Below are 27664 nucleotides of genomic sequence, written 5' to 3'. Positions count from 1 at the left end.
AAGGACTTTAAGATCTGGCTTCCAATGCCCTGCCTTTGCTTTGCAGTGTACTGTCACCCTACAGGTGGCCCAAGGATATGTCCAGGAAACTGAGATGACAGGTAAGTCTTCCCTAGGGCATTACCAAGCATATCTGAATGGATTTTTGGAACCTTTGAGACACAATTCTTTTGTTTGTTTGTTTACTTTTGTTTCAAAACAGGGTTTCTCTGTATGTGTAGCCTTTGATGTCCTGGACTCGCTTTATAGACCAGGCTGGGCTTGAACTCACAGTGATCTGCCTGCCTCTGCTTCCCAAGTGCTGAGATTAAAGGCGTGCGCCACCATGCCTGGAGAGAACCAGTTCTTTTGTTGTTGTTGTTTTTCCTTTGTTTGTTTGTTTGTTTTGGTTTTTCGAGACAGGGTCTCTCTGTGTAGCCTTGGCTGCTCTGGACTCTCTTTGTAGACCAGGCTGGCCTGGAACTCACAGCGATCCGCCTGTCTCTGCCTCCCAAGTGCTGGGATTAAAGGCGTGTGCCACCACGCCCGGCCCTGTTTTTTGTTTTTTTGTTTTTTTTTTTTTTTTGAGACAGGGTTTCTCAGTGTAGCCTTGGCTGTCCTGGACTCACTTTGTAGACCAGGCTGGCCTCGAACTCACAGCAATCCACCTGCCTCTGTCTCCTGAGTGCTGGGATTAAAGGCGTGTGCCACCATGCCCAGTTTGAGAACCAATTCTTAAGGCCTACCAAAAGTCAGTGGCCAGATGAGGGTCCCTGGAAGTTTTATAGACCTAATGGCTCTCATCCTCCTGGCTGATGCTCTGTTCTAGTTTGCTTTCTATTTCTGTGATAAACACCACAACCAAAAGCAAGTTGGGGAAGAAAAGGGTTATTTCACCTTACAGCTTACAGTCCACCACGAAGGGAAGTCGGGGCAGAAGCTCAAGAGGGGAATCTAGAGACAAAAGCTGAAGGCAAGACCATGGAGGGATGCTGCTTACTGCCTTGCTCACCATGGTCTACTCAGCTTGCTCTCCTTCCTGTACAGCCCAGGACCACCTGCCCAGGGGTGACATCATCCATAGGGCCGGGCCCTCCCACAGCAATTGTGGTCAGCAAAGTGCCCCCATAGACTTACTTACAGGCAATCTCCCAACTACAGTTCTGTCTTCCCAGACCACTCGCGGTTTGTGTTACATGGACAAAAGCTGGCCAGCACAGCCACGCAGCCCATATTTCCACCTCTAAGCAAAAGGCTTATCTTTTTTTTTGGGGGGGGGGAGTATTTCTCTGTGTAGCCTTGGTTGTCTTGGACTCGCTTTGTAGACCAGGCTGGGCTTGAACTCACAGCGATCAGCCTGCCTCTGCCTTCCAAGTGCTGGGATTACCACGCCCACCTCCAAAAGGCTTATCTTAATGGTGGTAGAAGGACATAAGGATGGCCATCTTTTTTTTTTTTAAAGGTTATTTTTTTAACATACATATTTATTTTATTGCACATGATAAGGACGGCCATTTTTAATAGTGAGGTCCAGGGATCCATTACTGTTGAAGATGAGGGACCCCAAGAGCGTGCTCAGGGGAAGACGTGCCCCATCAGGGTCAAGTTTTCAGTCAGAAGTAGGTCGCAGGGGCCAGAGTGATTAAAAGTGAGTAAGGCTTCAAAGCCCCCTAAACCGCCCACCCTGGGCTTTTTTCTTAGGCGATGAAGAACTCCCGGGCGCAATCATGAACAAGATGACTCAGCAGAAACTAACGATCCCTGGCTTCACCATGCACAGGGCTCTGGCTTCCAAGCCTCAACACTTTCAGGTGAGAAACCAGAAAGTCTGTGCGGACCCACCTGACACCATCGCCCCTTTCCCATACCACGCCCTCCCTTCTACAAGGTCATAGTAGAAAGCAGAGCTTCAGACCCAGCTTGGGGTCTTCAGCCCCTTTTGTCTCTGTTCCTTTAGGGGCCACTCTGGAGCAATTCCACCTGAGAGGGCAGCTAGACTGCCCGGGTGAGGCTGGAAGGGGTTTGCTGAGCCCTGAAGGCTTCTGGGAGAATTCAGGAAGCCCACCCCATGCTGCCCCATCAACTCCTCCCTGACCCTTACCGTGTGGTCTAGCATTTCTGCTGTGGTTTTGCCCATTCCTTGACCCAGCACATCCCTAGGAGGTGGAATCTAGCCTCGAGTGTCCTTTTTCCTGCATCCAGTCAGTAGCCAAGTCTTGTCACTAACTGACTTCACTTCTCCATCACCTCTTCCCTTCCCTGCCCTGAGCCTCAGCTGTCCCTTCCCTGGACCACAAGGTGAGACAGACTCCTCCTGAACATTCTTTAGTCAAAAGTATTTTTTCTAATGCATGCCATCATATCATACATCTGGCTAAAAAGCCCTCACATAAGCACATGCCTGGAATCCCAGCTACTTCATGGGGTTGAGGGCAAAGGTTGTAGATCAGGAGTTTGAAGCTAATCTGGGCTACACAGGGAGATGCTAATTTTTGTTTGTTTGGTTGGTTAGTTGGTTTTGGTTTTTTGAGACAGGGTTTCTCTGTGTAGCCTTGGCTGTCCTGGACTCACTTTGTAGACCAGGCTGGCCTTGAACTCGAAGAGATCCACCTGCCTCTGCCTCCCGAGTGCTGGGATTAAAGCACGCCTGGCTCAGAGATGCTATTTTTAAAACTAAGCCACAATGAGGGGCTGAGGATTTAGCTCAGTGGTAGAGTGCTTGCCTAGCAAGCATAAGGCCCTGGGTTTGGTCCTCAGCTCTGGGAGGGAAAAGTCACAACAAAATATTAGCCACAGTGTTTTGGGTCCTAATGGTGGCTGACCAGGCCCTTGATAAGCCAACACTGCTTCTTAACTTTCAGCTCCTTCCAGCCTTCTCCCTGTAGGGTCTCTCCATCTGTAGTACTGGAATGTTCTTTCTCTCAAGAGAAGTGTCCCCCTTGAGGAGAGCAGACCATGCTCCCATCACGTGACCCGTGTCCCTATCTGTAGGTTCGGCTGAAGGTGTATGAAGCGCGCCAGCTCCTGGGCAATGACATCAAGCCAGTAGTGAAGATAAACATTGCAGGCCACCGGCATGTCACTCGGATCAAGACAGGAAACAATCCTTTCTTTGATGAGGTAGGCTGAACAAAGCCGCATAAGGCAGGTGAGCCAGCCAGGAGCTGGGCTGTCTGTAAAGCTACAAGCGTTTACCGAGCTCCTACTAATACCAAATTCTAAGTTTTATGCTCAGTGTCTGGCAAATAGGATGGGTTAGTTCAGAGAATTATGTATTTGAGGAGCTAGTGGCCTGATGGCAGCATGGCATGTGAACCCACAAACAATTACAGTGGGGCAGACAGAGGCCTGGGGAGCACTGTTAGTGGGGCTGTGAAAGGCAACACCAGTTCCTGCACGTCTGATCATTGCTAAGCCCCAATTGCATTGTGTCAGGTACGTAGAAGGTGCTGGGCAAACGCCTGTTAAATAAGTTGGTGACTAGATGAGGAAAGATGGATGCTGCAAGGGCCAGATGCTAGCACAGTGGAGAGGACTTAGGACAAGCTACAAAACCTCGAAAGAAAGAATTTACTGGAAGAAGATTGAATGTAGAAAGATAATTCAAAGACTTGGAAGCCAGAATCAGTTTTGTTTTTGTTTTTTGTTGTTGTTTTGTTTGGCCGAACTGTAGTGAAGGGTGTGGCTGGGAGTGTACGGTGTAGATTAGGGTCCCACCACAGATGGCACATGAGAGCCGAGGAGGACTTAAGCTGGAGAGCCACATAGGGAAATCGGAGAACATAGGGCTGACGCAGAGAGAAACGGGTGGGCTGGATGGCCAGGGAGGAGCCCAGGGCTCAAGCCGCCATCTCAGAGTAGCTAGCTTTTGGAACTGCTAGGTTCTCTAGGGAACCCCTTTCCTTGGGCAGAACACCCCTGGCAACCTAGGGATCCTGTGGGTCTGGAGGAGGGTGAGGTGGCGCTGAGCGCAGTCACTGAAGTGGGCACATAGTGTGGGAGAGGGGGAGGGGCTGGCAGGGGAAGACACGCTTCATCCCAAAGCTTCAGGTTTACTAGGTCCTCAGAGGAAGGAGTGGAGGAAGCTGTCTGCCCCGCCCCCAATTCTCTCTGCTCCAGGTTTTCTTCCAGAACTTCCACGAGGTTCCTGCAAAGTTCTTTGAGGAGAACCTCTTAATCCAGGTGAGGAGACAAACTGGTCTCCAGAGGAATGGGGTCATTCTCTTGTCCTGCCAGAGACCACTCCGGGCTGGAGTCACTGGTCTGTCTGTCTGTCTGTCTGTCTGTCTGTCTCCAGGGCAGGAGCCCCTACACTTGCATTCCCCTTGGTGGTCAAGTCCCTCACTCAACCAGCATCAGAGATTGCCAACTGGTAGCTCCTGAGCTAAGTGCTTAGACAAACAAGGCAGCCAGGTTCCCTCGTCACCAGAGTGACATACCCTGTTCCCCTACAAGAGGGAGCCAGTGACCCTGGTGAATATATATTTATCAAGGGCCTTCTGGGTGCCAGCAACAGGACTGAGGGGGGCTAGAAGGCTTTCCCCATAGGGCATCTTCCTGCTCTTGAGCACAGAACACAGTGGAAACAACCAGAACAATATGTACTAAGGAGAGTACTGCTTGCTTTGTGTTGACTGGGCACAAATGAATTGATGACCTCTCTGATCAATCTCCTCATCAATAAAATGAAACTACAAGTATGAACCTCACAAGGTCCCTCTGAGAACTACAGAGCAAACCGGCCACCAGGAAGCACTCTGTGAGGGGGGTGTGGCGGCCTGCCCCTGGAGCCCCAGGGCTTGAGAGGAGGAGGCAGGAGGATCAGGAGGCCATACAGGGAGTGTGAGGCCAGCCTGGACCACAGGAGACTCCAGATGTATCCTGGCTATTGCTCCCACAGAGGGTGGGTGATTGGTATTGTGACTGATAAGATCTCTCTGGAAACTCCTTGCAGGTGGTGGACTCTGCGGCATCAAGATCCAAAGCGGAGATTGGGAGATTCCAAGTGAGCCCTGATGGAGGAGGAGGCTGGGGAAACTCTTATGGAAACCCACTCTGGGCTCTGGGATCCTGTCTAAGGGAAAGGACTTGGCGGTTCACACAGATCCACACTTGGGTCTCAGCTGTAGGATAATAACAATAGCCACAGTAATAATAACTCGCATGATACCGCGCCCAGCCTGCAGGAGCACAGTGAGAGTTAAAGGGCATCAGGGTTAGATAAAGATTGTGCGCCATGCTGAGATACCCAGTTCCATGATACCGTGGACACTGGTCAAATCCGTACTTGGCATTTGTGGCCCCATTCCCCACAGGTCACCCTAAGTGCTGAAGAATTCTAGAAAGAGATTGCTGCTTTTGAGGACACAGTGAGGTTAGAAAGATGATCTTATGGCATAGCCCAATCTGGCTAAGATTTCACTGTGTCATTCAGGCTGGCCTCCAACTCATGGCAATCCTCCTGCCTCAGTTTCCCAGTTGCCACAAATGACAGATATGAGCTACCATGCCCTACTTCATATTTTCAATTTGAATGTTTTTTGTTTTACTTTTTTTTTTTTACAAACAAAATACCATTAATACAAAAAATAAAGCCCAAACAAAGTAGGAAGAGACAAAACATCATCAAAACCATTTTGTGCTGGCCTCTTCTACTGCTTGGCATGGGGTCTGCCTTAAGTGTGGTTAATATACCCAGCGAGACTTCATCAGAGAAACTACTTTTCCCTTTGCAAGTAGATGTCAACTAGAGATAATGTTTTTATTTTTAAAGAGGAAGCAGGATTTTCTTTCTATTTTGTGTGTATGTTTGTGCATGTGTGTATATATGTTTCTGCGTGTATGTGTGTGTGTGTGCTTGCATGTGTTTATGGAGGTCAATTTCACATCTAGTTTTTTTTTTTGAGACAGGGTTTCTCTGTGTAGCCTTGGTTGTCCTGGACTCCCTTTGTAGACCAGGCTGGCCTCGAACTCACAACGATCTGCCTGCCTCTGCCTCCCAAGTGCTGGGATTAAAGGCGTCACCTAGCTTTTATACAGGTCCTAAGGATTGAAATGGGCCCTTGTTTTTTAGTAAGTACTTACCAACTAAGCCATCTCCCAAGGCCCCAGAATTTTAATTTTTATATTATTATTGGTATGTGTGCGTGTGTGTGTCTGTGTGTGTGACAGTGTCTGTGAGTATGTCTCTGTGTGTGTGTGTGTGTGTGTGTGTGTGCCTGTATGTGTGCACATGTGTGCATGTGCCTGAGTGTATCTGTGTGTGTGCATGTGTATGTCTGTGTTGTAAGGACTGAACCCAGTACTTTGTGTCAACTGGAAAAGTGCCCGCCCCGCTTATGCTTTTATTTATTTATTCATCTAAGAAGTTTCTGCCTACCTAATACAAGAGGGTGAGTGAGTTGGAAAGCAGGCCTATGTATAGACCCTTGTGACTGACCTGTGGGACCTGGGCACTGAACCCATCCACACTGCCTGTATCCTCTACCGTATCCCTCCAGCCCTAGTCTGCTACCTTGTCCCAGGAGAAAGGGAAGCCACCCATAGCCCTTTTCCCAGCTCCCACTTGATTGTCCCCATGCCCTAGCACAGAGATGCCCTGCCCTACACAGGGTCAGGGGAGACTTGAGTGTCTATTCTAGATGTTTCCAGCACAGGCTTCCTTACTTAACTAGCTGCTAAGCCTGTGGGACATCTTTCAAATTCAGTAGCCTCTTCTGTAGAGAGGACAGTGGTCCTTCCAGCTTTTTCTGAAGACAGAGTTCAGGCTAAGCCAACACTTGAGCACTGCTCTAAGTGTGGCCACTGGGTTAGCTGGGATTGCAAATCTTGCTGTTGGTTTGTGCTACACAGTTTCCCCTTAATACCATAATAGCATATAACGAGGAAGGTTTTGTTTTGGTTCACAGTTATAGACATTATTCCTGCTGTTTTGGGCCTGTGGTGGCACATATTTTTAAAAAACAGATACAGCAGAACAAATGGAAAGACATATAAAAGATGAAGAATGGGTTGCCCAAATCTCTTCAATGACCCCAAACCCTCTCACTATGCCCTAACTCCTAAAGGCTCCACCCCCCAATACAGGGCCAGGTTGGGGACCTCTAATGCATGATCCTTGGGGGACATTTGAGATCCAAGCTTACTGGGCATGAAAGCAGAGGCCTTTAATCCCAACAGAGCTAGGTGGGTCTCTTGTGAGTTCCAAGCCAGCTTGGTCTACATTGTGAGTTCTATGATAGCCAGCACTACGAAGGGAAAACCCATCTGAACCCAAACAACAGCAACAACAGACAAGTTACAGCTACCCCTCTCTTTACTCTCTTCTTTTCAGACAGACATTGGGTTTATCTACCATTCCCCAGGTAGGTGACGGTTGCTGCAAGTATACGTGCCTTCTGTGGGGAGGGGGCGGGGAAGGGCCAGGAGTCAAAATCCCTCAAAATCCCCGGTAAATGGGGAAAAGATATCACAGAGTACAGGTCACTTTCCATACTTGAAAATATTTACTCTATATTTTATCATGACTTGTGCTAATAGCATCTTTCTCTGAAAAGCTCAACATATTGTGGGCAGGGGCAGGGGGGGGGGGTCAAATGCTCAATTTTTATTGAAACTCTAAGTTATATTTCTAATTTGTGATGCCAGTACCAGAAGACTACAGCTTTGTTGTTTTTCCAAATTTGTTGTGTTGTTTTTCCTGAGGATCTTATTATGTAGCCCAGGCTAGTCTAGACCTCATGAACTATCCTCTGCATCCTGGGATCAGAGGCATATGCCCCATACTACGGCAATTTGGGGAGAAAGGGCTTTTTTGGGCTTTCACCTCCACAACACTGTTCATCATTAAAGGAAGTCAGAACAGGAACTCAAACAGGGCAGGACCCTGGAGGCAGGAGCTGATACAGAAACCATGGAAGGGTGCTGCTTACTGGCTTGCTCAGTCTGCTTTCTCATAGAAGCCAGGACCACCAGCCCAGGAATGGCACCACCCATGGGCTGGGCCCTCCCCCAGTGATCACTAATTGAGAAAATGCCCTACAGCTGGATGTCATGGAGGCATTTCCTCCCCTGAGGCTCCTTCCTCTCTGATGACTCTAGTTTGTCTCAAGTTGTCACACAAAACCAGCCAGTACATGTCCCTATAAATTTCTTCCTCATATTTATATATTTATCTTGTTTTGAGATTCACTGAGTTTAACTAGGGCCATCCGTGTGGCCATGGGTTTAGAGCTATCCATTGGAGCCCGGTGGGCTCAGTGGAGGGTACACAAAGACAGTGACTCCCCATCTCTTAAAGTTTATCCACAACCGATAGCTGAGCAGTGAGGGATAGGGAGCCATGAGCCCCTCCTTGGTCTGTGATTGTTAATAGGGCTCAGAGCTGGGAACTACAGCTGTTGTGTGTTATTGATCATAACAGGTGTGTCGTGCCTGGTAGATGGCGGTTCTCAGCCCACCTTCCTATCTTCAGCCTCCTCTTGCTGTGCTCCCATAGTGTTTCCCAACCCTTAGAGGGAACAGCAGAGGCAGAATGTCTTGTTTAAGGCTGAGCCCTCAATGTCACTTACTTTCAGCATCTTCGCCAGCCGTGGGTCTCTGCATTCACTGACGTTTTGTTTTGTTTTGTTTTGTTTTGTTTTGTTTTGTTTTGACACAAGATCTCGTACACTCATGCTGGCCTCACATTCACTATCATTTCTTTGTATTGAGGACGTTCAATATCCTCTTTATCGTTTTGAAATATAGACAATCACTGTCAATCGCCACTACTTTGCCGTGGAGACCTCATTCTTTCCTATCCAAATGCATCCTGCATCCGCTAACATCCTCTCTACTCACCTTCATCCCAGTTCTGGTACCCACTATTCTATAAGAGATTGAGATTGTATAGGGGAATTCTACCATGAGCTGACAATAACATACGTACCGGGCTGATGTTAGATCTAGGGGTGGAGAGCCACTTGCCTCCATGTGTCTGGCATCAGGCTGGGGTAGAAAGAGGATGTTTCTTTCCCAGAGGCACTAGCAGCCTTGTGAGTGTACCATCTTCTTCACTACCATTAGATGAGAGACAGCCTATGTGACATGTTACCTGCCCTATTTCCTTTACAAACAAAGGCTGTTTTCAGGAGGTAGTGGGGAGACTGAAGGGGGTCTCACTTTGGCTCTGCCTCCCCAGGTCACACACTCCTTAGGAAATGGTTAGGCCTCTGCCAGCAAAAGAGGACCACCAGAGGAGTGAGAGGGTACCTGAAGGTCACCATCTCTGCCCTCGGTGTGGGAGATCAGGCGTTGGTGAGAACCCCTCCCCCTTCCCAATCCCCAGTAATATTTCTTACCTGGCTGCTTCCTGGGGGACCTCTCAGCCTCCCAAGTGGCCATTGGTCTACACCTCCTCCGACCGGTGTGTCACCACGTGGGAAGTGGGAAGTGGGGGAGCTTGGCTGTGCCCTGCCTCTGAGCCTGACCCTATCCAACTCCAGGTAGACCAAAAGCTGCCCTATGAGACTGACACCAAGGTCCAGATCTACAAGTCCACAGCAGTTCCCGTCAGCCTGGCGTACTTACAGTTCTTCATCTACTGTGCAGAGGACATCCATTCCAGTTAGTCTGTGGGCAGGGAGGAGGGCGCTCTGGGCTTCTCTGTGCGTGAGCACCTCAGAGCCTTACCAGATGTCCTTTAAAAAAAAATCAATCTAAGAGTTGGAGTGAAAAAAAAAAGTTGGAGTGGGCAATAGGGTGACACTGAAATTCAAAATTGTTTCTTTCTTCCTTTTTTTTTTCTTCTTTCTTTCTTTCTTTTTTTCTTTTTTTCTTTTTTCTTTTTTTTTTTGTGTGTGTGTGTGTGTGTGTGTGTGTGTGTGTGTGTGTGTGTGTGTGTGTGTGTGTTTTGTTTTTCGAGACAGGGTTTCTCTGTGTAACAGCCCTGGCTGTCCTGGACTTGTTATGTAGACCAGACTGGCCTCGAACTCAGAGATCCACCTGCCTCTGCCTCCAGAGTGCTGGGATCACAGGTGTGCACCAGAATTTTTTTAAATTCTGGTTAAAGATTTATTCATGCTTTGTGCATCTGTGTTTTGTCTGTATGTATTTCTGTGTGATGGTGTTGGATCCCCTGAACTGGGGTTATAGGCATTTGTGAGCTGCCATATAGGTGCTGGGAATTGAACCCAGATCCTCTAGAAGAACACTCAGTGCTCTTAACCACTGAGCCATCTCTCCAGCCCCCCCCCCTTTTTTTTTTTTTTTTGAGACAGAGTTTCTCTCTGTAACTGGCTGTCTTGGAACTTGCTCTGTAGACCAGGCTGGCCTGGAACTCAGAGACTGCCTGGCTCTGCCTCCCAAGTGCTGGGATTAAAGGTGTGTACCACCATGCCTGGCACATACTTGTTTCTTTTTTTCTTTTTTTCTTTTTTTTTTTTTTTTTTTTTTGGTCTTTCGAGACAGGTTTTCTCTTTGTAACCTTGGCTGGGCTGGACTCACTTTGTAGACCAGGCTGGCCTTGAACTCACAGCGATCTGCTTGCCTCTGCCTCCCGAATGCTGGGATTAAAGGCGTGCGCCACCACTGCCTGGCATACTTGTTTCTTATAGTTCCCATAGACACCAAGCCATTGAGCTGGTTTTGGTGTCCAGATGTAGACTCAGGCTTCTCTAAGACATCCTGTATGTATACAGAGAGAGAGAGAGAGAGAGAGAGAGAGAGAGAGAGAGAGAGAGAGAGAGAGAGAGAGAGAAGAGAAGAGAAGAGAAGAGAAGAGAAGAGAAAGGGAGGGGAGGGGAGGAGAGAGAGAGGAGAGAGAAAGCATGTCTATATACTAGGACCATTGTGTAAACTGGAAGACAGATCTGCCCAGAGGGAAACCAAGCTAAATTAAAAGTTGTTCAGTTCAGGGCTGGAGAAATGGCTCAGAGGTTAAGAGCACTGGCTGATCTTCCAGAGGTCCTGAGTTCAATTCCCAGCAGCCACATGGTGGCTCACAACCATCTCTAGTGGGATCTGATGCCCTCTTCTGGCCTGCGGATGTGCATGCAGATAGAGCACTCATACATAAACTAAAAAAAAACCTTCACATGCCAAAAATTTTTTTTAATTTAAAAAAAAAAAGTTGTTCAGTTCCCCCATTTCTTCTTCCTGACCCCTCCACATAAAAAAAGATGCCCCTGTCTCAGAAGTCCTTTTAACCTCCTGTCTTAGGGAGGCACCAGTCAGCTGCTCCTGCCTTGGAGGTGGAACTAATTGGAGACAAGGTAGGTACAGGAGGGGTCTGAGGCCTAGAGAGAGTGGCACCTAGAGAAAGGGAAAGCAGTGCATAGTGAGAGAGAGGGCTGGAGAGCAGGACCCCAGTCCAAGGCTAGCCTGGTCTTCATTAGTTAGTTCCAGGCTAGCCTGGCCTACATATAGTGTATTCCAGGCCAGCCAGGGCTACACAGTGATACCCTGGTTCAAAAAATTCAATAAAAACAAAATTTGAAAACGTTTGCTAACCATACCATGTGTGGTACATGTCTGTAACCATAGCACTTGGGAGGGAGAGACAGGAGCATCAGGAGTTCGAGGCTAGCCTTAACTACATGAGACATGTCTCAGTTTTAAAGGGGAGAAGAGCTGCTACTGCCACCAGCCATGTTTTTGGCCATTTTATGTTGGAATTGATCTAACAAACCCTCTGTATATGCCTTATGTGGCAGAGTTGGCAAGTCCAAGCCAGACCCTTGAGTTCCAGGCTAGCCAGGCCTACTTAATGAAACCTTGTCTCAAAACAAAACAAATTTAGGCCTGACTCTGAAGTTAAGCGTCCTGGCTGCTCTGCCGGAGGACTTGAATTTATTTACCACCATCAGTATGGTGGCTCAGCACCATCTGTAGCTCCAGTTCCAGAGGCGCTCACACACTTTTCTGGCTTCCTCTGGTGCCAGACACCGCGGGACGCACAGACCTACATGCAGGCAAAACTCCCATACACATAGATATAAGTAAATGAAATGAATACCCTTCAAAAAAAAGCATAAAAGAAAAAAAAAAAAGAATTGATGTGTGCTGTCCTGGGATGTGTGGAAGTGGGTTTCAACACTGCTAAAGAGAAGAGTGGGAGGCAAGCACTTTAGGATAGGCAGCCAAGGGGATGACGCTGGGGCGTTGAGGAGTAATTGTCTGAGGATAACTCTAGGCCAAGGGTTAGGAATTAGCCCATCCCCCCCAGGTGCTGCAGAATGCGTCCACCTGTGGACTGGACAGGGAGGTGGGAAGGAAGGCCAGTACCAGCAGAGGGGACAGGCCAGCACTGACTGAGCTTTGGGGCGTTCACAGCTCAGGACACAACCACAGAGCCAGTCTGACAGCCCAATATGGAACCAAATCCTCACCTTCCAGATTCAGGTATGGTGGTTCTGTCTCTCCCTCCCTCCTTCCCTCCCTTCCTCCCTCCCTCCCCTCCCTCCCCTTCCTTGTGTCCAAAGGGGAAATGCTGGTGTTAGTGTTGGCGTGGATGGAGGCTAGAGCCACTGAGCACAGTAGGAGAGCCTCTGCCTGGCAGGAGACAGAGGAAGCCCAGCACATGCTGTTCAGTCCAGTAGAGAGCAGTAAGGGGCCGTACAACCAAATCCCAGAGATTTAGATGTGCCCTTTACACTAAAAAAGAAATCAGGCATGGACTGGAGAGACGGCTCGGTGTTTAAGAGCACAAGCAGCTCTTACAGAGTACCTGGGTTCAGTTCCCAGCACGCGTATGACACTCACATATGTGCGTGGGCATGTGTGTGCCAGGACGCAGCGTGGAGGTTAGAGGAGAACCTGAGGGAGTCCTTTCTTTACTTTGATGGTAGTTGCAAGAAGTTGAGCTCACGTCATCCGGCTTGCACAGCAATCCCTTTCCCTCACTCAGCCAGCCACAGTCCTGAAGTTTAAACAAACAGGGCTCCATGTTAACATCAAGAATACAAAACAAGCCGGGCGGTGGTGGCGCACGCCTTTAATCCCAGAACCCAGGAGGCAGAGGCAGGGGGATCACTGTGAGTTTGAGGCCAGCCTGGTCTACAAAGAGAGTTCCAAGGCAGCCAAGGTTACACAGAGAAACACTTTTTGAGGGGTGGGGGACAAGAATACAAAACGAGCCAGGCAGTGGTGGCGCACGCCTTTAATCCCAGCACTTGGGAGGAAGAGGCCGGCGGATCACTGTGAGTTGGAGGCCAGCCTGGTCTACAAAGTGAGTTCAGGATAGTCAAGGCTACACAGAGAAACCCTGTCTCAAAAAAAAAAAAAAATACAAAACAGGGGCTGGAGAGATGGCTCTGTGGTCAAGAACTCTTGTCCCTCTTGCAGTGGACCCAGTCAGCTCCCGGTACCTATGTGGAGGCTTGTAACAAACTATAACTTCAGTCCCAAGAGATCCAATGCCCTCTTCTGACCTCCAGGGACACCAGACATACATGTGGTGTACTTACATATATGCAGGCACACACTCATATATACAAAATAAATCTTAAAAACCAAATTAATACAAAACAATGTTCTATCATCCCAGGGTCTTGCCAGCAACCCTTGTAAGCCTGGAAGCCAAACGTGCCCAAGCACAGTGATACATTTGGCTTGTCTGTGAGTGAATGGAAACTGAGGCAGGCCTTCCCAATGCTTGCAAGGTCCCTCGAGCACCCCACAACTCCAGTGTACCTCACGGCGCCCCCTGCCTTTCCTTGCAGCTGCCCTGCCTCTCTAGCTACATTAAGTTCAGAGTCTTGGACTGGTGAGCACGTTGACTAGAGGGAGACCCACATTCTGGGGAGGAGGAGGAAGTGCTGAGCCAGGGACTCAGCCTGCAGTGTGTTTCCCAGCTCTAAACACAACTGCCAGGAAGAGATCGGCTCTGCCAGCTTGTGCCTCAACCAGATCTCGTCCACCGGCGAGGAGATCCAAGGCAAGCAAAGCTGGGGACCCGTGCCTCTGCTCCTTTCCCACCTCAGCCCCTGAATGGGCTCATGTGCTCTCTCTCTCTCCTTCCAGGCATGTGCTCTGGCTTCCTGCCCTGCTTTGGCCCTAGCTTCCTGACTCTCCGTGGGGGTAAAAAGGCCCCTTTCAGGACCCCAGAGGAAGGCACTGTAAGTTTTTTTTCCTGTCAGCTTTGGGGGGCAGTGGACATAAGAGCACTAGAGACTTAAAAATGTCCAGAGAGGATTCTGCCTGGCCTCTGTCCACCTCCTTCCAGGATAGGATGGGCATGGGTACGTTGATTACCATGTATACAAGGACCCTAAGCCCTGGTTCTAGAAAAGGACAAATGTGGTGCTGCATAGCAGTTCTTTATCTTAAAAAAAAAAAAAAGTAGGATACCAGGCGTAGTGGCACAGGCCTATAATCCCAGCACTCGGAGGCAGAGGTAGGTGGATCTCTGGGTGTTGGATCACACCCTGTTCTACAAAGTGAGTCCAGGACAGCCAAGGTAACCCTGTCTCAAAAAACAAACAAACAAAAAATGGGAGCTGGCAAGATGGCTCAAGCAGTAGAGATGCTTGCTACTGTCCTTGATGCCATGAGCTCAGTCCTGGAGCCCACACAGTGGAAGAAAAGAGCCAACTCCCCGCTGGCTCTACTCTCCAGTCCCTGTCATGGCCCACCGGACTCCCTCAACACGGAAATACAAAAAAAAGTTAATAAGCTAAACAGAAGGGGAAGTGTGGGGGTGCTTCAAAAGGCCGGAAGGGAGAGTGTGAGAGGAGCCTTTCACTGCCACAGTTTGTTTCTTCCTCCATGTCACCCTATCGGTGGCTCCTCAGCCTTTGTCACCTGCCACAGTCAGCTTTTGCTGGGAATCTGCCCGCAAGGCCAGCACTCCGTTGGCCTGTTTTAGGCTTCTGTGTTCTTCTTGAACCAACCACTTTGAGCAGGGAGGCAGAGCATGCATTGACTGGCCAGGTTGGGAACACTCCCTCTGGTGAATACCAGGCCCCAAGCATTTGTGTAGCTCAGAGCCCTTCAGGTGCACTGGCAGGCAAGGTTTGTGTGGACAAAGTGGGAAGAGTGCAGAAGAGGAGCCAGGCCCCAGGGCGGCTTGGTTACCTGGAATTCTTCAGTGGGGCTGCAGTTGGAGCCATGCCATGGAGTCTTGCCATTGCCAGTGAGGGCTCTGGGTGATTGCTTTCCTTTCCTTTTATTTTATTTTTTTATCCTCTCTTTCTCTCTGTCACCCTAGTGTATTCTTGACACTGTCAAGGATGGTTTATCTTATCGAGGCCGAATCTTCCTGGAGATAATTACCAAGATCAAGTCTCAGCAAGACACTATGATAAAAGACCTGTCTCAGGAAGTGACCTGGGTGGAGGTAATCACAGGAAACAGTTAACCCAGGACAAAAAGGTCACAGATCTACTGTGAACCCCAGGTTCCAACACCACAAGAGACACTGGCCACCAGTCTGTTGGGAGTATAAGAACACTTGATCAGGCTGCTGAAGTCTTTGCCAAGCACCTGTTAGGCCTTTCACCCTGAGCCAAATCTGTAGTGGCCAGGGACCCTGTGAGCACAGGGTTTTGGCTTTGGAAATGTGCTTTCTGAGGGAGAAGGTTCATCCACACCCTCATTCCTCGGGCTTTGAAAGAGAATTTTATGACATTTGGATTTCTTCCTAAAGCCAGTGAGGTGCCCGTGAGCAGGAGCAGTAGAGGGGCAGGGTGAACAGCAGAGGGAATAAGTGGGGGGGGGGGGGGGGAGGGCAGGAGTGTGGGGGAGAGTAAAGACCCTGGGTTACATATTGGGATTTTTGAAAGAAAGAAAAAGAAGAAAGAAGGGAAGAGAAAAAGGGAGTGAGGGTGGGAAAGGGAAGAGCGGAAGCGGGGAGGGGGGAGGGGAAGAAATAGGGCAGATGTTAGCAATAGAAACAAGCGGCTGTTGTGGTGGACAGGGGACCCAGGCAAGTGGCACGGCAGAAGTGGATATAATTAGGGGACAGTTGGTAGCTGTGGCAGAAATCGGAAGGGGCAGCTTCGTCTGGATAAAGGAGGCAGACGATGAGAGCCACCGAGAGCAGGGCTCGTGTGTGCACGTGCATGTGCACACACGCACGTGAACGTGTCTCACCTCGGAGTCAAGCTTAAGGAGGCTTTCCTGCCCAGCTTCAGAGAGGAAATGAGTGAGGCAGCTGAGTGGAGTGGGCCAGGTGATGGAGATTCCGGGAGCAACTGCCCTTGATCAGCCACTGCAGGATTTCAGGAATGGCTAGTTCATCCCTAAGCGGAGCGCAGAACACTTGAGGAAACACTGTCAGGATGGCCTTACTCATCCCTTATGTACTGAAGGTGTGTGTGTGTGTGTGTGTGTGTGTGTGTGTGTTTATTGTTTTAGAGGCAGCAGTATCGCCAGAAGTATGGGCTGTGCGTCATCTTCCTTTCCTGTACCCTGATGCCCAAATTTAAGGACCTGATCCAATTCGAGGTCAGCATGGGCCACTATGGAAACAGGACGGACCCCAACTACAAGCCTCTCGTGTCAACCACACAGCACAGCCCGGTGATATACGACGGTAACAGTCAGAGTCGAGCAAGAAGTGAAGCAGCCCTCGCGTGTGCGCGAGGCTCCCCTAAGGGAATTAGCTCCCAGATCACTCAGGAACATTCCCAGGTGTTGATTTTAGGCAGGGTCTCAACTGTGCAGTACAGGCTGGCCTTGATCTCATGGTCCCCTGCCTCGGGCTGCCGAGTGCTGGAACGATAGGCAAGAACATCACATCTGTCACTTGCACTTCACACATGATGATAGCGAAATCCAGAGCAGTGACGTCAGCTGCCAGACGTCAATAGAAACTCACCAGCCATCTGATGCTCTGGTCTTCATCTCTCTACTCTTTACCCGTCACTCCGTTTATTTATTCCTCTCTGTGTGGTCTCTGTGCACATGTATGTGCTCATGCGTGCACTCTAAAGAGGCCAAAGGAGGATGCTGGGTGTCCTGCTCTGTCTCTAGCTCTCTTGTTTCTGAGACAGTGTCTCTTACTGGACCCAGAGTTAGGCTAGTGGCCAGCAATCCCCAGCAGTCCTCCTGTCTCCATTATCCACACACCTCCCCTCCCTGCCACCCCTACCCTCCCACCCCCTCACCCCCCCAACCTCCCACCCACCCCCTTCCCGCAAGGCCCACAACCTGCTTTTCAGTCAGGTAATGGTATTTGAACTCAGGCCTTCATAGGTGTGCAGCAAACTCTTATCCATGGAGCCGTCTCTCCAGGCCCCAATCCACCTATTTAAGATATTCAATTCACCTATCCACTCTCCCAGACACCCAGTCCATCCATTTATCCTCTCATTCAATGTGAATTAATTGGGAACCTTCTCTGTCCAGTGTAGTCCCTGGGCCAAGACCCCATGTTAGAAAGGCAGATTTTTTTTTTTTTGGCTTTTTGAGACAGGGTTTCTCTGTGTAGCCTTGGCTGTCCTAGACTCTTTGTAGACTAGACTGGCCTCGAACTCACAGGGACCCGCCTGCCTCTGCCTCCCAAGTGCTGGGATTAAAGGCGTGCGCCACCACGCCCAGCTCGAAACACAGATTCTTGATCCCACTCCAGACCTAGAAAAATCAGAAAAATCTATGAACAGAGCCTAATAGACTATTTGGGCCTGCAGGTAGTGTGGGCACAGGTTAAAATTTGAGAGCCTCCTCCCTCCTTGTCAGCTTCACCATCTCACTGCCTATCCAAGCCACTTTCCTTGGACCTCGCTTTCCTACCTAACTCTTTTAAATAAAAGCTTTGTTGAGATATAATTCCCATAACATGCAATTTGCCCTTTTGAAGGATACAATCCCGTGGGTTTTGGGATTTTCATAGTTATGCAGCTGTTACCACAGCCCATTTTAGGATGTTTCCCTCTCTCCCCAAAGACACCCTGGGCCCATCAGCTCTCCTCAGTGCTCTCTCACCGCCACAGCTGTAGACAACCACTAATCTACTTTAAGTCTCAATCCATTTTGCTAGTCTGACGCTGCACACACATGGAATTATACGATATGCAGTCCTTTGTGACCAACCGGCTTCTTCCAATGAACACAGAGTCCTGCTGTTTTTATAGTGAGAAATACGTATGCAAAAAGAATCTAAAACGCATGTGGATAGCTTAGAGAAGGGTAAAGTGGGCTCTCACAAACTCACCGCCCAGCTAATACCACGAAGGCTGCCAGAGCCTTAGAAGGCCCCTTCACTGAAGCAATAACCAAGAGCCGGCCTTGCAGGCTCATCAGCCTTTGGCCTTCTTTTTCGTTTTTGCCCTCTGCATATGGAACCCATGAGCAGCATGCTCTCTTTCTGCCATGTCTGAGAGGACTCCATCCATCCACGGGCGGCAGCTGCCTTACACCTTCTGCCCATCATGACTTGGCTCCGGGCAGCTCCATTTTATCTTCATGTCTGACTGTATCCCACTGTGTGATCAGACCACAAATTATGTGGTGTATATAGATAAGCCGGTCGGCATAATAACTTTGTTGTACGCATTCTCATACGTGTCTTCTGGTCACAAGGACAGGGGTTCCTCTAAATTATATAGCTGGGGGTGGGAGGGAGTCTCAGAGCGATTATACCAAATTACACTCCCAGCAGCGTGGGATGAGAATTCCTTGTATGCTCAGTTCTCACCAGCCCTTGGTGCTGCCAGGATCGTAGTTACTGTCGTGCTCTTGCGTGTGAAAAGCCATCTCACATGACCGTAATGCGCTTTTTCCCATTATAAGTGAAGGTTGAGCATCTGTGTGTGTGTATCATTTCCCGTTATCCTGCCCATCTTTTTCTCCAGTATATACTCATTTGGCTGTATTTTTCTTATTGATTTATACATTAAATCTTTTTGCCAGATCTGTGTATTTGTCACTCACCTTAAAATATAGATTAGCCATCCCCTTTCTGTTTTATTGTTTGAGACAGGGTTTCTCGTAGCCCAGGCTGGCCCCAGACTCACTATGTAGCTGAACATGACCTTAAATTTCTGATCTTCCTTCTCTACTTCCCAAATGCCGGGATCACAGTCATGCACCACAAGGCCTGTTTTAATGTGGTACTGATGAGCAATTCTAGGGCCTCCCGAATGTTTCATTTTTTGTTTGGTTGGTTGTCGAGACAGCGTTTCTGTGTAGCCTTGGCTGTCCTCACTCACTTTGTAGACCAAGCTGGCCTTGAACTCACAGCGATTCACCTGCCTCTGCCTCCCGAGTGCTGGGACTAAAGGAGTGGGCTACCACCACCCGGTTGGGCTTCCCGAATGTTAAGCTAGCACTCTACCAACTGGAGTTGGTACACCCCTAGGAGCCACACTGCTAGCCACATATCTACCTTAGTGGAAGGACTGTTTAAGTCATTTGTCTATCAAGTTTTATTACATTTATTTACATAGTTTGTATACGTTTGTGGCTGTGCATGTGAAGGTCAAAGTTCAGGTCGTAGGAGTTGGTTCTCTCCTTCCACCATGTGAGTCCTGGGGGATCCGACTCAGGTTTCCGGCGTGGTGGGAAGTGCCCTCATGAGGAGGTATTTTAGAGACCAGAGGTTCCCAGGGGCTTTGGTTGCTGTTTGCAGATCTTTTGAGGGATGATCTTGAACTGAAGATCCTCCAGCCTAAGCCTACTACCAGGCTGACACGTGCCGGGGTGAGGGGGTAAGTGTGCCACAGTTTGCACACAAGCATGTGGAAGCAGAGAACAACTTTTGGGAGTTGGTTCTCCCTTCGCATTCCAGGGACTGAACTGAAATGGTTAATTCGGCTCGATGCCAAGTGCCCTTACCCTCTCGCTGGCCTTAACTTTTCAGTTTTGGTGTTCAGTGTGAGAAAGGGGTTACAGTTCTTCTTCTTCTCCTCCTCCTCCTTCTTCTCCTTCCTCTTCCTCTTCCTCCTCCTCTTTTTTGGTTTTTTTTTTTAAGACAAGGTTTCTCTGTGTAACAGCCCTGGCTGTCCTGGAACTCTCTTTGTAGACCAGGCTGGCCTCAAACCCACAGAGATCTGCCTGCCTCTCCTTCCAAGTGCTGGGATTAAAGGTGAGCACCACCACCACCTGCCTTTATCTATCTATCTATCTATCTATCTATCATCTATCTATCTATCTATCTATCTATCTATCTATCTATCTGTTTACTTATTTTTACGATGTCATATCTCAAGAACTTGGCCTTATATAAGGATATGAAATTTTTCTTCCTATTTTTTTTTTCTTCAGAAACATTGGGAGTTTGGTTCTTGCGTTTAGTTCTGTGATTCACTTTGAATCAGTCTCACGCCCATTTTGTGCATGTGTTAGAAGCCCTACCCTTTCCCTGAGTGACCGTCCTTTAGTTCTGTGGTAAAGTCCTCCGCTGCGCGTCACTGTCTCCTGCAGGGCTGCCACGTCTGGGTTCTCAGTGCTGTGCCCCTCAGTGAATTGTCTGCAAGGTTTCAGTGTCACCCCGGGGCTTCCAAAAGTTGTCTTTCTTGGGTGTTTTTGTTTTCTCTTGGCCTGTTTGCTGAGTTCTTCCACTCACATCTCATCCTCAGAGTCCTGCATTCCTTCAGCGAGTTGTATTTTTGCTGGCACTTTCCAAGGCCTCCTCCCCTCAGGCCTTGCTTCCCGCTGTGGGTCTTGCTTTCTGCTTCCCCATGGGGGCCTTCTGCAGCCCTCGGCCCTCAGCGCTTCTGTGGAAGCCTGGGTTGCTTTTGGCACTCCTCCTGTGTGTTTTGAGTCTACAGATTATCTCTGTCTTCCTGTTTGCTGGAAATGGACTTATTTTCCTTCTTGTTGCATTTGGAAGTTCTCCAAGAACAGACCAAAGTTGCCATCTTGGATCCCAGGCTCCTGCTCAGAGCCTCAGTCCTGGGTCTCTCTTTAGTTATCACGCAGCCCGTTCACTCAGTACCCGAGTCTAAAGCTGGTGTCTTTCCGCAATGCCAGACAGTCTTAAGATGTTTCTCTTTGTGAACTGTCCTTTCTAGTTTTCCCTTCTGTTTCCTTCTGGAAGTAATCTGTCCTTGTGTACTGTCTCATTCTACAACCCCACTCCCCTATTTTTAAATCTCTTGCCCATACATACTACGATATCCTAGGCTACATCTGGAAACTTCTAGATCCTTTCAGAAAGGCCTGTTTTATGTTTGTTGTTTGTTTGTTTGTTTTGGTTTTTTGAGACAGGGTATCTCTGTGTAGCCTTGGCTGTCCTGGACTCACTTTGTAGACCCGGCTGGCCTTGAACTCACAGAGATCCATCCGCCTGTCTCTGCCTCCCAAGTACTGGGATTAAAAGCGTGCGCCACCATGCTTGGTGCAGAAAGGCCTGTTTTAAAGGCCTGTTAGTGCCCACCTCCCCCACTTTACTCTTCTCAGTGGCACTTTCTTCCACTCCACACACAGTATTGGACACATTAATTTTGTGATTTTTATTCTCACTATTTTCCTTGTGTACATGATACAGATGATAAATTATATTTTTATAATAAATAAGTATTCATAGTCAGCATAAGTTCGAAGCCAACCACAGCCCTAGGACTAAAAACACAGCTGGTAGTGTCTTCTGCCCTGGTGCTCAGCTGCTTTTCAATTTCTTAAGTAAATGCTTGATTGAAGAATAGCATTCCCATGGAAAACCACAGACACCAAAGCATAGAGTTCAGTGACTAATCCTGCGGCAAGTACAGCAAACACCAGCACTCAGGTCATGAAGTAAAATCCGAACACCCTAGGGGCCTGTGCCTCTCACCCCTACCTCAAGCACCATTGGACTCCTGACCTCCATCTTATCTTTGTATATTAAACAACATATCATAGGAACTCTTGAAAAAAAAATCTCTGCCTTCTTTGTTCATCAGTTTGTGACACGTGGCCACAGATGAACGTATTCATCTGTGTAGCTTACTTATTCTCACATCTGCGTAGATGTGCGTATTCCATTGTGTGAATATAGTCAGCCATGTGAAAGCATGGACAATCAGATTTAACTAACCAGGCATCAAAAATATGGAAACAAGCCAGGTATGGTAGCCCATGCCTTTGGGCCTAGCACTCTGGAGGCAGAGTCAGGTGAATTGTTGTTTGAGGCCAGGCTGGTCTACATGGAGAGTTCTGGAACAGCCAAGGCTATGTAGAGAGATCCTGCTTATATATAAACAAGAAAGAAAGAAAGAAAATGTAGCAATGTTATACATAAGAAGTATTACCCAGCCAGGCATGGTGGCGCACGCCTTTAATCCCAGCTCTTGGGGAGGCAGAGGCAGGCAGATCACTGAGTTCGAGGCCAGCCTGGTCTACAGAGTGAGTCTAGGACAGCCAAGGCTACAGAGCAACCTTGTCTCGAAAAACCAAGAAAGATTAAAAAGAAAGAAAGAAAGATACCAAAACAGGAGCTGGAGAGATGGTTCAGCATTTGAGGGCTTGCTATAAACTAAGTGAGGATTGGAATCATATAGTTCCCACATAGGTAAGCCTGTCACCTCAGGTTGGGGTGGAGACAGGAGGATCATTGGGCCTTGTTGGGTACCACTTGGCCAAGTAAACTGAGCTCCAGGGGGCTGGAGAGGTGGCTCAGTGGTTAAGAGCATTAGACGCTCTTCCACAGGACCCAGGTTAGGTCCCCAGCAGTCACATGGCAGCTCACAACCATCTGTAACTTCAATTTCAGGGGACTGGATGCTCTCTCCTGGCCTCTGCGGGAATCAGACACACATGTGATGCACAAACATGTGAAACATATACATGCAATAAAATAAAAAGACAAGCTTCAGGTTTTAGGAGAGCCTTGCCTCAAAAGAGCACGCAGAAAGTAACAGAAGACATCAGACACTCCTATTCGACCCTCTCCTCTGAGCTCCTCATGCTGTGCACAAGCATCACACACGTGTGTCACATAGACCACACTTGCACGTAGTCAGAGACACACACATGTGCGTTTGCGCACATGTATTATATTATTTACTAACCAACAAACCCGCATCTATGCCCAACACGTGCAGATTTTACTTGTCACTGCCCTCTGAAGAACAGCTATTTGCGTAGAATCTGCCTTGCTTGAGGTAATAATACTCTAGGGATTATCTGAGTGTAGGGGACATGTGGGTGGATTCTATGCAAATGCTATATGCTTAATATAAGAGACTTGATCGTCTGTGGCTTTTGGTAACACAGGGTGTCCTCAAACAAGTTCAACCATCCCAAGAGATGGCTGACTACCATAATTTGTTTATCCCTTCTATTGTGGAGAGCACTTTAGCCTTTTCCAATTTGTGGCCACTCCAATGACAGCTGCCGCAGGGCCTCTCTGTACATCTCTTAGTAACGCTGGATTCTTCGCCTCCCTGTAGGGTATTGACAGCGGAACTAGAATGGCTGGGTTAGGGAACGCGTGTGCTGTTTCTAAACTGCTAATTTTCTCTCCATGTTGTGGGAATTCTCTGAGGTCTGGCTCAAGTTTTCATTCTCCAGGGAAATCTGCCTGTTCCTTACTCCAGGGACCTGGCCACTGCCGAGGGCCGCTTCTAACCTGTTTGCTTGGCCGCCTTCAGTCGTCAGCAGTAGCATGTCTCGGCATGCTGCGCTGCGGTCTGTGCCTCGGGGGGAAGGCTTTCTTCCCCTCCACCTAAAGCCGCAGGAGAGACAGGCAGGCATCCTCGCTGTTCCCTTCTGGGTGACAGGTCCTCTCTTATTCATCCTCGTCCCGAGAGAGGAGGTTTTGAGGTGTCCTCATTTCATTCTGGTCTGGTGTTACCTTATCCAAGACACTGGGTGGCTTAAAATGACAACTCTGAGGTGACAAGATGGCTCGGTGGGCAAAAGTGATTGCTGTGCGAGGCTGACAACTGAGATGGATCCCCAGAACCTACACGGTTGTAGGAGAGACCTGACTCCTGAGAGGTGTCCTGACCTTCACACACATGCTGTGGCATGTACAGGCCTGTACTCACCTACACAAGTCATGCATACATGAATAAAAAAAAAAACAAGCCGGGCGTGGTGGTGCACGCCTTTAATCCCAGCTCTTGGGAGGCAGAGGCAGGCGGATCAGTGTGAGTTCGAAGCCAGCCTGGTCTACAAAGCAAGTCTAGGACAGTCAGGGCTACACAGAGAAACCCTGTCTTGAAAAAAAACAATAAAAATAAATAAATAATTTTGTTTTAAAAGTTTAAAATTAGGCAATAGGGGCCTGTGGTGGTGTATGCTTTTATTACAAGCACTCGAGAGGCAGAGACAGGTGGATCTTTGAGTTTGAGGCCAGCCTACTCTACAGACTGAGTTCCAGGACAGCAAGGGCTGCACAGACAAACCGTGTCTCAACAACAACAACAACAAGACAATAGGAAGTTAGAAGGAGTCCCTGGGAGGCTGCTAAGTGCAACCCTTGGTGCTCCTCATCTGCAGATCTCCCATTCCACTCTTCAGGCTTAGCTCCCCTTCTTTTTTCCCAGCCCCCAGCACCCATAGCAGCACCATCCTCATTTTCCTACCATAAACCAGGGCCTTTGAAAAGCCACATGACACACTGAGCACAATGTATACCCTTAGGGAACAGCCGTGTTCACCATGTACTCCCTCTGGGCTCAGGCTGGACGGCTTGCTTGGCATGGGGAGTGAATCCTTGGGAAACCATGGTAGCCCAAGAGCAATCCTTTAGGAGGACACAGTGATTAGGACCTTCTAGGTATGGTCCCCCAGAGGGCCTGACCCCCTCCACCCTGTGGCCTCTGTCTCTCAGGGAATATCTACCATTATGTGCCCTGGTATGACATGAAGCCTGTGGTGGCTGTGACTTCCAACTGGGAGGATGTCAGCTTCCGAATGAACTGCCTCAACCTCCTCCACATCACCCGGGATCACCTGGTGAGTGTGCGCGAGGGAGCTGGGGCCAATGGGAGGCTTAGGAGTGTGCTATCACACCTCGCACTTGTACACACCACATCACTGAAGTGTGTCAGACACAGCACAGGGCACTGAAGACACAACGATGAATAAACAGACTTGTCCTCGCTGGCTGCAGAAGTCAGAGATGCACAGTTACTGTGTAATGCGACAAGGTCGCCATGGAAATACAGGTGCCAAGAGATTTAGGATCAGAGAGCTGGGGATGGGGAGGGAGGAAGAGAGCAGTTAGGGGTTTCATAGGCAATTTGGCAGGGGCTAGATGCACAAAGGGAATAATATGTGTGAAGTCACAGTGATGTGCCAGGTTTTTTCACTTGTTCTGTTTTGTTTTGTTTTTTTCCCGAGACAGGGTTTCTTTGTGTGGCCCTGGCTGTCCTGGACTCCCTTTGTAGACAAAGCTGGCCTCAAACTCACAGCGATCCACCTTCCTCTGCCTTCCTGAGTGCTGTGATTATAGGGATGCACCATCATGCTTACTGATGTACCACGTTTTGTTTTGTTTTGTTTTAAAGATTTATTTAGTATACAGTGTTCTGCCTTCATGTACACCTGCTCACCAGAGGAGGGCACCAGATCTCAGTATAGATGGTTGGGAGCCACCATGTGGTTGTAGGAATTGAACTCAGGACCTTTGGAAGAGCAGTCAGTGTTCTTAACCTCTGAGCCATCTCTGAGCCACATTTTTTGAAGCCATAAGAGGGACTAGGGCCACAGAGGTGTCATGGAAATCAGAGAGGACGGGAAGGCCACACTACAAAGAATCTTAGGTTCTTAGCTGGGCATGGTGGCGCCCGCCTTTAATCCCAGCACTCAGGAGGCAGAGGCAGGTGGACCTGTGCTCAAGTCCAGTTTACTCTACCAAGTCCAGGAAAGCCAAGGCTACACAGAGAAACCCTGTCTTGGGGGAAAAAAAAGTTCTCAGAAAATTTGCACATGTAGCACCTCCACAGTAGTCACAACTTCCTCATGTCTACATGTGGACTTCTGCGTGTCTCCACCCATTTCCTCTGCTGGGGGCAGGAAGTACGGAGGAAAGGGTGTCCAGGCTGAGCTAGTCCTCCCCCTTTCTTTCTCTCAATGGGCAGAAAGCCAACCTGGACGCCCTGAAGTCCATCCGGAACCCAAGGGATCCGGCTCTGCTCCAACAGTGGGAGAAGTTGCTGAGGGAACTAGTGGAGGACTGCCGGTAGGAGTGTCCCTGCCGGGGCCGCCGCAGGCTGAGCTGGGTGGGGCACGGCTTGGAGTAGCACCCAATGGACCCTTACCCCACAGGAACAGTACTCCTCCCCACAGCGTGACCCCACCCCCGCCCCTGGAGGGCAGCCCTGAACTCAGCCCGGTGCGGGCTTTGCTGCTCCACCTCCACACTTGATGCCCGCAGCACACGGACAGATCCGCGTTCCCTAGAAGCGCCCACCCTATTCTCACTCCACAGCCCTCGCGCCACCCATCACATCCAGTGTGCCCGGTTCAAGCTCCCTGGAAAGCCTCTCCCTGCCCCCACCATGGTGTGGTTTAGCTTCTTCCCTGGAAACATCTACCCACAAGAAGTCTTTGGGAGGCAACCTAGCATATACTTCAGGGCTTCAGGGGTGGGAGAGGGCTGGGCCAGCGCCTCAGTAAGCAAGCTTCCTGGGGAAGAGAGCAGGGCATGTCTCCCCAGGTCAGGCCAGCCGTGGGTGGAGTAGAGGCTAGGAAGGGAATATTGGCCTACCGTAGGACCAGAAGTGGCCATACCTCCCTATGAACCTGTCCTGACCACAGGCGCCCTCTGCCTTGTATGGCTGATCAGCCCAAAGCGAACAACTTGGACAATAACAAATGGCAGCTCCGCAGCTGTCTTCTGCAGCAGCTAGCACAAAGGGCCAAGGAGGCCGATCCGAGGCACATGGTGGACACGGTGGAGGACTGGCTGCGCCGCCTCAACGCCGTGATCCCTGAGGTGGGCACTGGCTGCCCTGGCTGGACGCCCTGGAACTGGCCGCACGGGTCCTGATGCTCTCCCACCTTGGCAGCCCCAAGAAAGCCTGCCTGATGTGATGATCTGGCTGATGACCAAACAGCAGCGAGTGGCCTATGCACGGGTACCTGCCCACACGGTCCTGTTCTCCCCAGCAGGAGACCTGAGCTCTGGCAAGTTCTGTGGGAAGATTCAGAACCTCCTCTTACAGGTGGGGAAGTAGGGGGAGCTCTTCTGGAGAAGATGGGGGTTCCCAAATCTCCAGAGAGAACCCCCAGGGTTGCAAGAAAGCCCTGTGGGACCTCCCTGAGGACACGGCCCACATGTTCTTTCCCTGGCCCTGCATTAAGTAGAACAGCTCACACAGTCCCCAGAAAAAGGCAGAGGGCTATACTTTTTCAGCATGTGTGCTGCTGCCAAGCCCACATCTGTGGTAAATGCTCCTCAAATCCCCCACCTCCTCCATCACCCCGGTGCCTACCACTTGGCCTAATACCTTGTCATCCCTCCTGAGAACCCCGGCTGGGTGACCTCCAGAATATTCAGTGACTGTAAGATTTGGTACTGGCTCCTCAGATGAGAAACAAGTTATAAGACTGACCGAAGCCCCAGCGTTGGCCTTCTCTCTCGGGGAGGAGGGGAATCCTCACTGGCCTTCCTGGCTCCCAGTGCCTCTCAGGGCAGGTGTTGCCTGCCTGACCTACATCAGAGAGGCCACTCTGCCCTCCCACCCCCAATATGCTTGCTCTTTGCCCTTGCCCCTGTCTTTGTCCAGTGTGTTACTCAGGCCAGTGGACTTGGTGACCTCACTGTGGTATGGGGATTGGGGTGCTTAGAAAGTTCTGGTGCACAGTGATCAATCAATAGGCAGTAAATGGT

The 27664-nt window shown here is 49.4% G+C and overlaps 1 protein-coding gene across 7 annotated transcripts in view; it reads left to right on the top strand.

Moving 5' to 3' along the window:
- FER1L5 (fer-1 like family member 5) overlaps window positions 1-27664 on the top strand; it is a 55208-nt gene that overhangs the window by 8672 nt on the left and 18872 nt on the right. For 6 of the 7 annotated variants that reach the window (XM_084755127.1, XM_084755132.1, XM_084755130.1 and 3 more), the window contains 19 exons: window positions 47-101; window positions 1681-1790; window positions 2971-3099; window positions 4099-4161; window positions 4934-4984; window positions 7313-7343; window positions 9161-9276; window positions 9465-9585; window positions 11179-11231; window positions 12292-12360; window positions 13680-13723; window positions 13812-13894; window positions 13981-14075; window positions 15167-15295; window positions 16315-16492; window positions 24659-24783; window positions 25911-26011; window positions 26590-26767; window positions 26841-26996. In XM_084755127.1, the coding sequence (XP_084611253.1) occupies window positions 47-101; window positions 1681-1790; window positions 2971-3099; window positions 4099-4161; window positions 4934-4984; window positions 7313-7343; window positions 9161-9276; window positions 9465-9585; window positions 11179-11231; window positions 12292-12360; window positions 13680-13723; window positions 13812-13894; window positions 13981-14075; window positions 15167-15295; window positions 16315-16492; window positions 24659-24783; window positions 25911-26011; window positions 26590-26767; window positions 26841-26996 (1887 nt within the window). The remainder of the gene's footprint in view (window positions 1-46; window positions 102-1680; window positions 1791-2970; window positions 3100-4098; window positions 4162-4933; window positions 4985-7312; window positions 7344-9160; window positions 9277-9464; window positions 9586-11178; window positions 11232-12291; window positions 12361-13679; window positions 13724-13811; window positions 13895-13980; window positions 14076-15166; window positions 15296-16314; window positions 16493-24658; window positions 24784-25910; window positions 26012-26589; window positions 26768-26840; window positions 26997-27664) is intronic. The other variant, XM_084755128.1, reaches the window with a different exon arrangement.

The sequence above is a fragment of the Acomys minous genome (assembly GCF_964271855.1).
Source record: "Acomys minous genome assembly, chromosome: 13".
In the NCBI taxonomy this organism is placed as follows: Eukaryota; Metazoa; Chordata; class Mammalia; order Rodentia; family Muridae; genus Acomys; species Acomys minous.
Note: the sequence above shows the minus strand (reverse complement) of the source record. Positions and strands in the feature narration are given on the sequence as shown.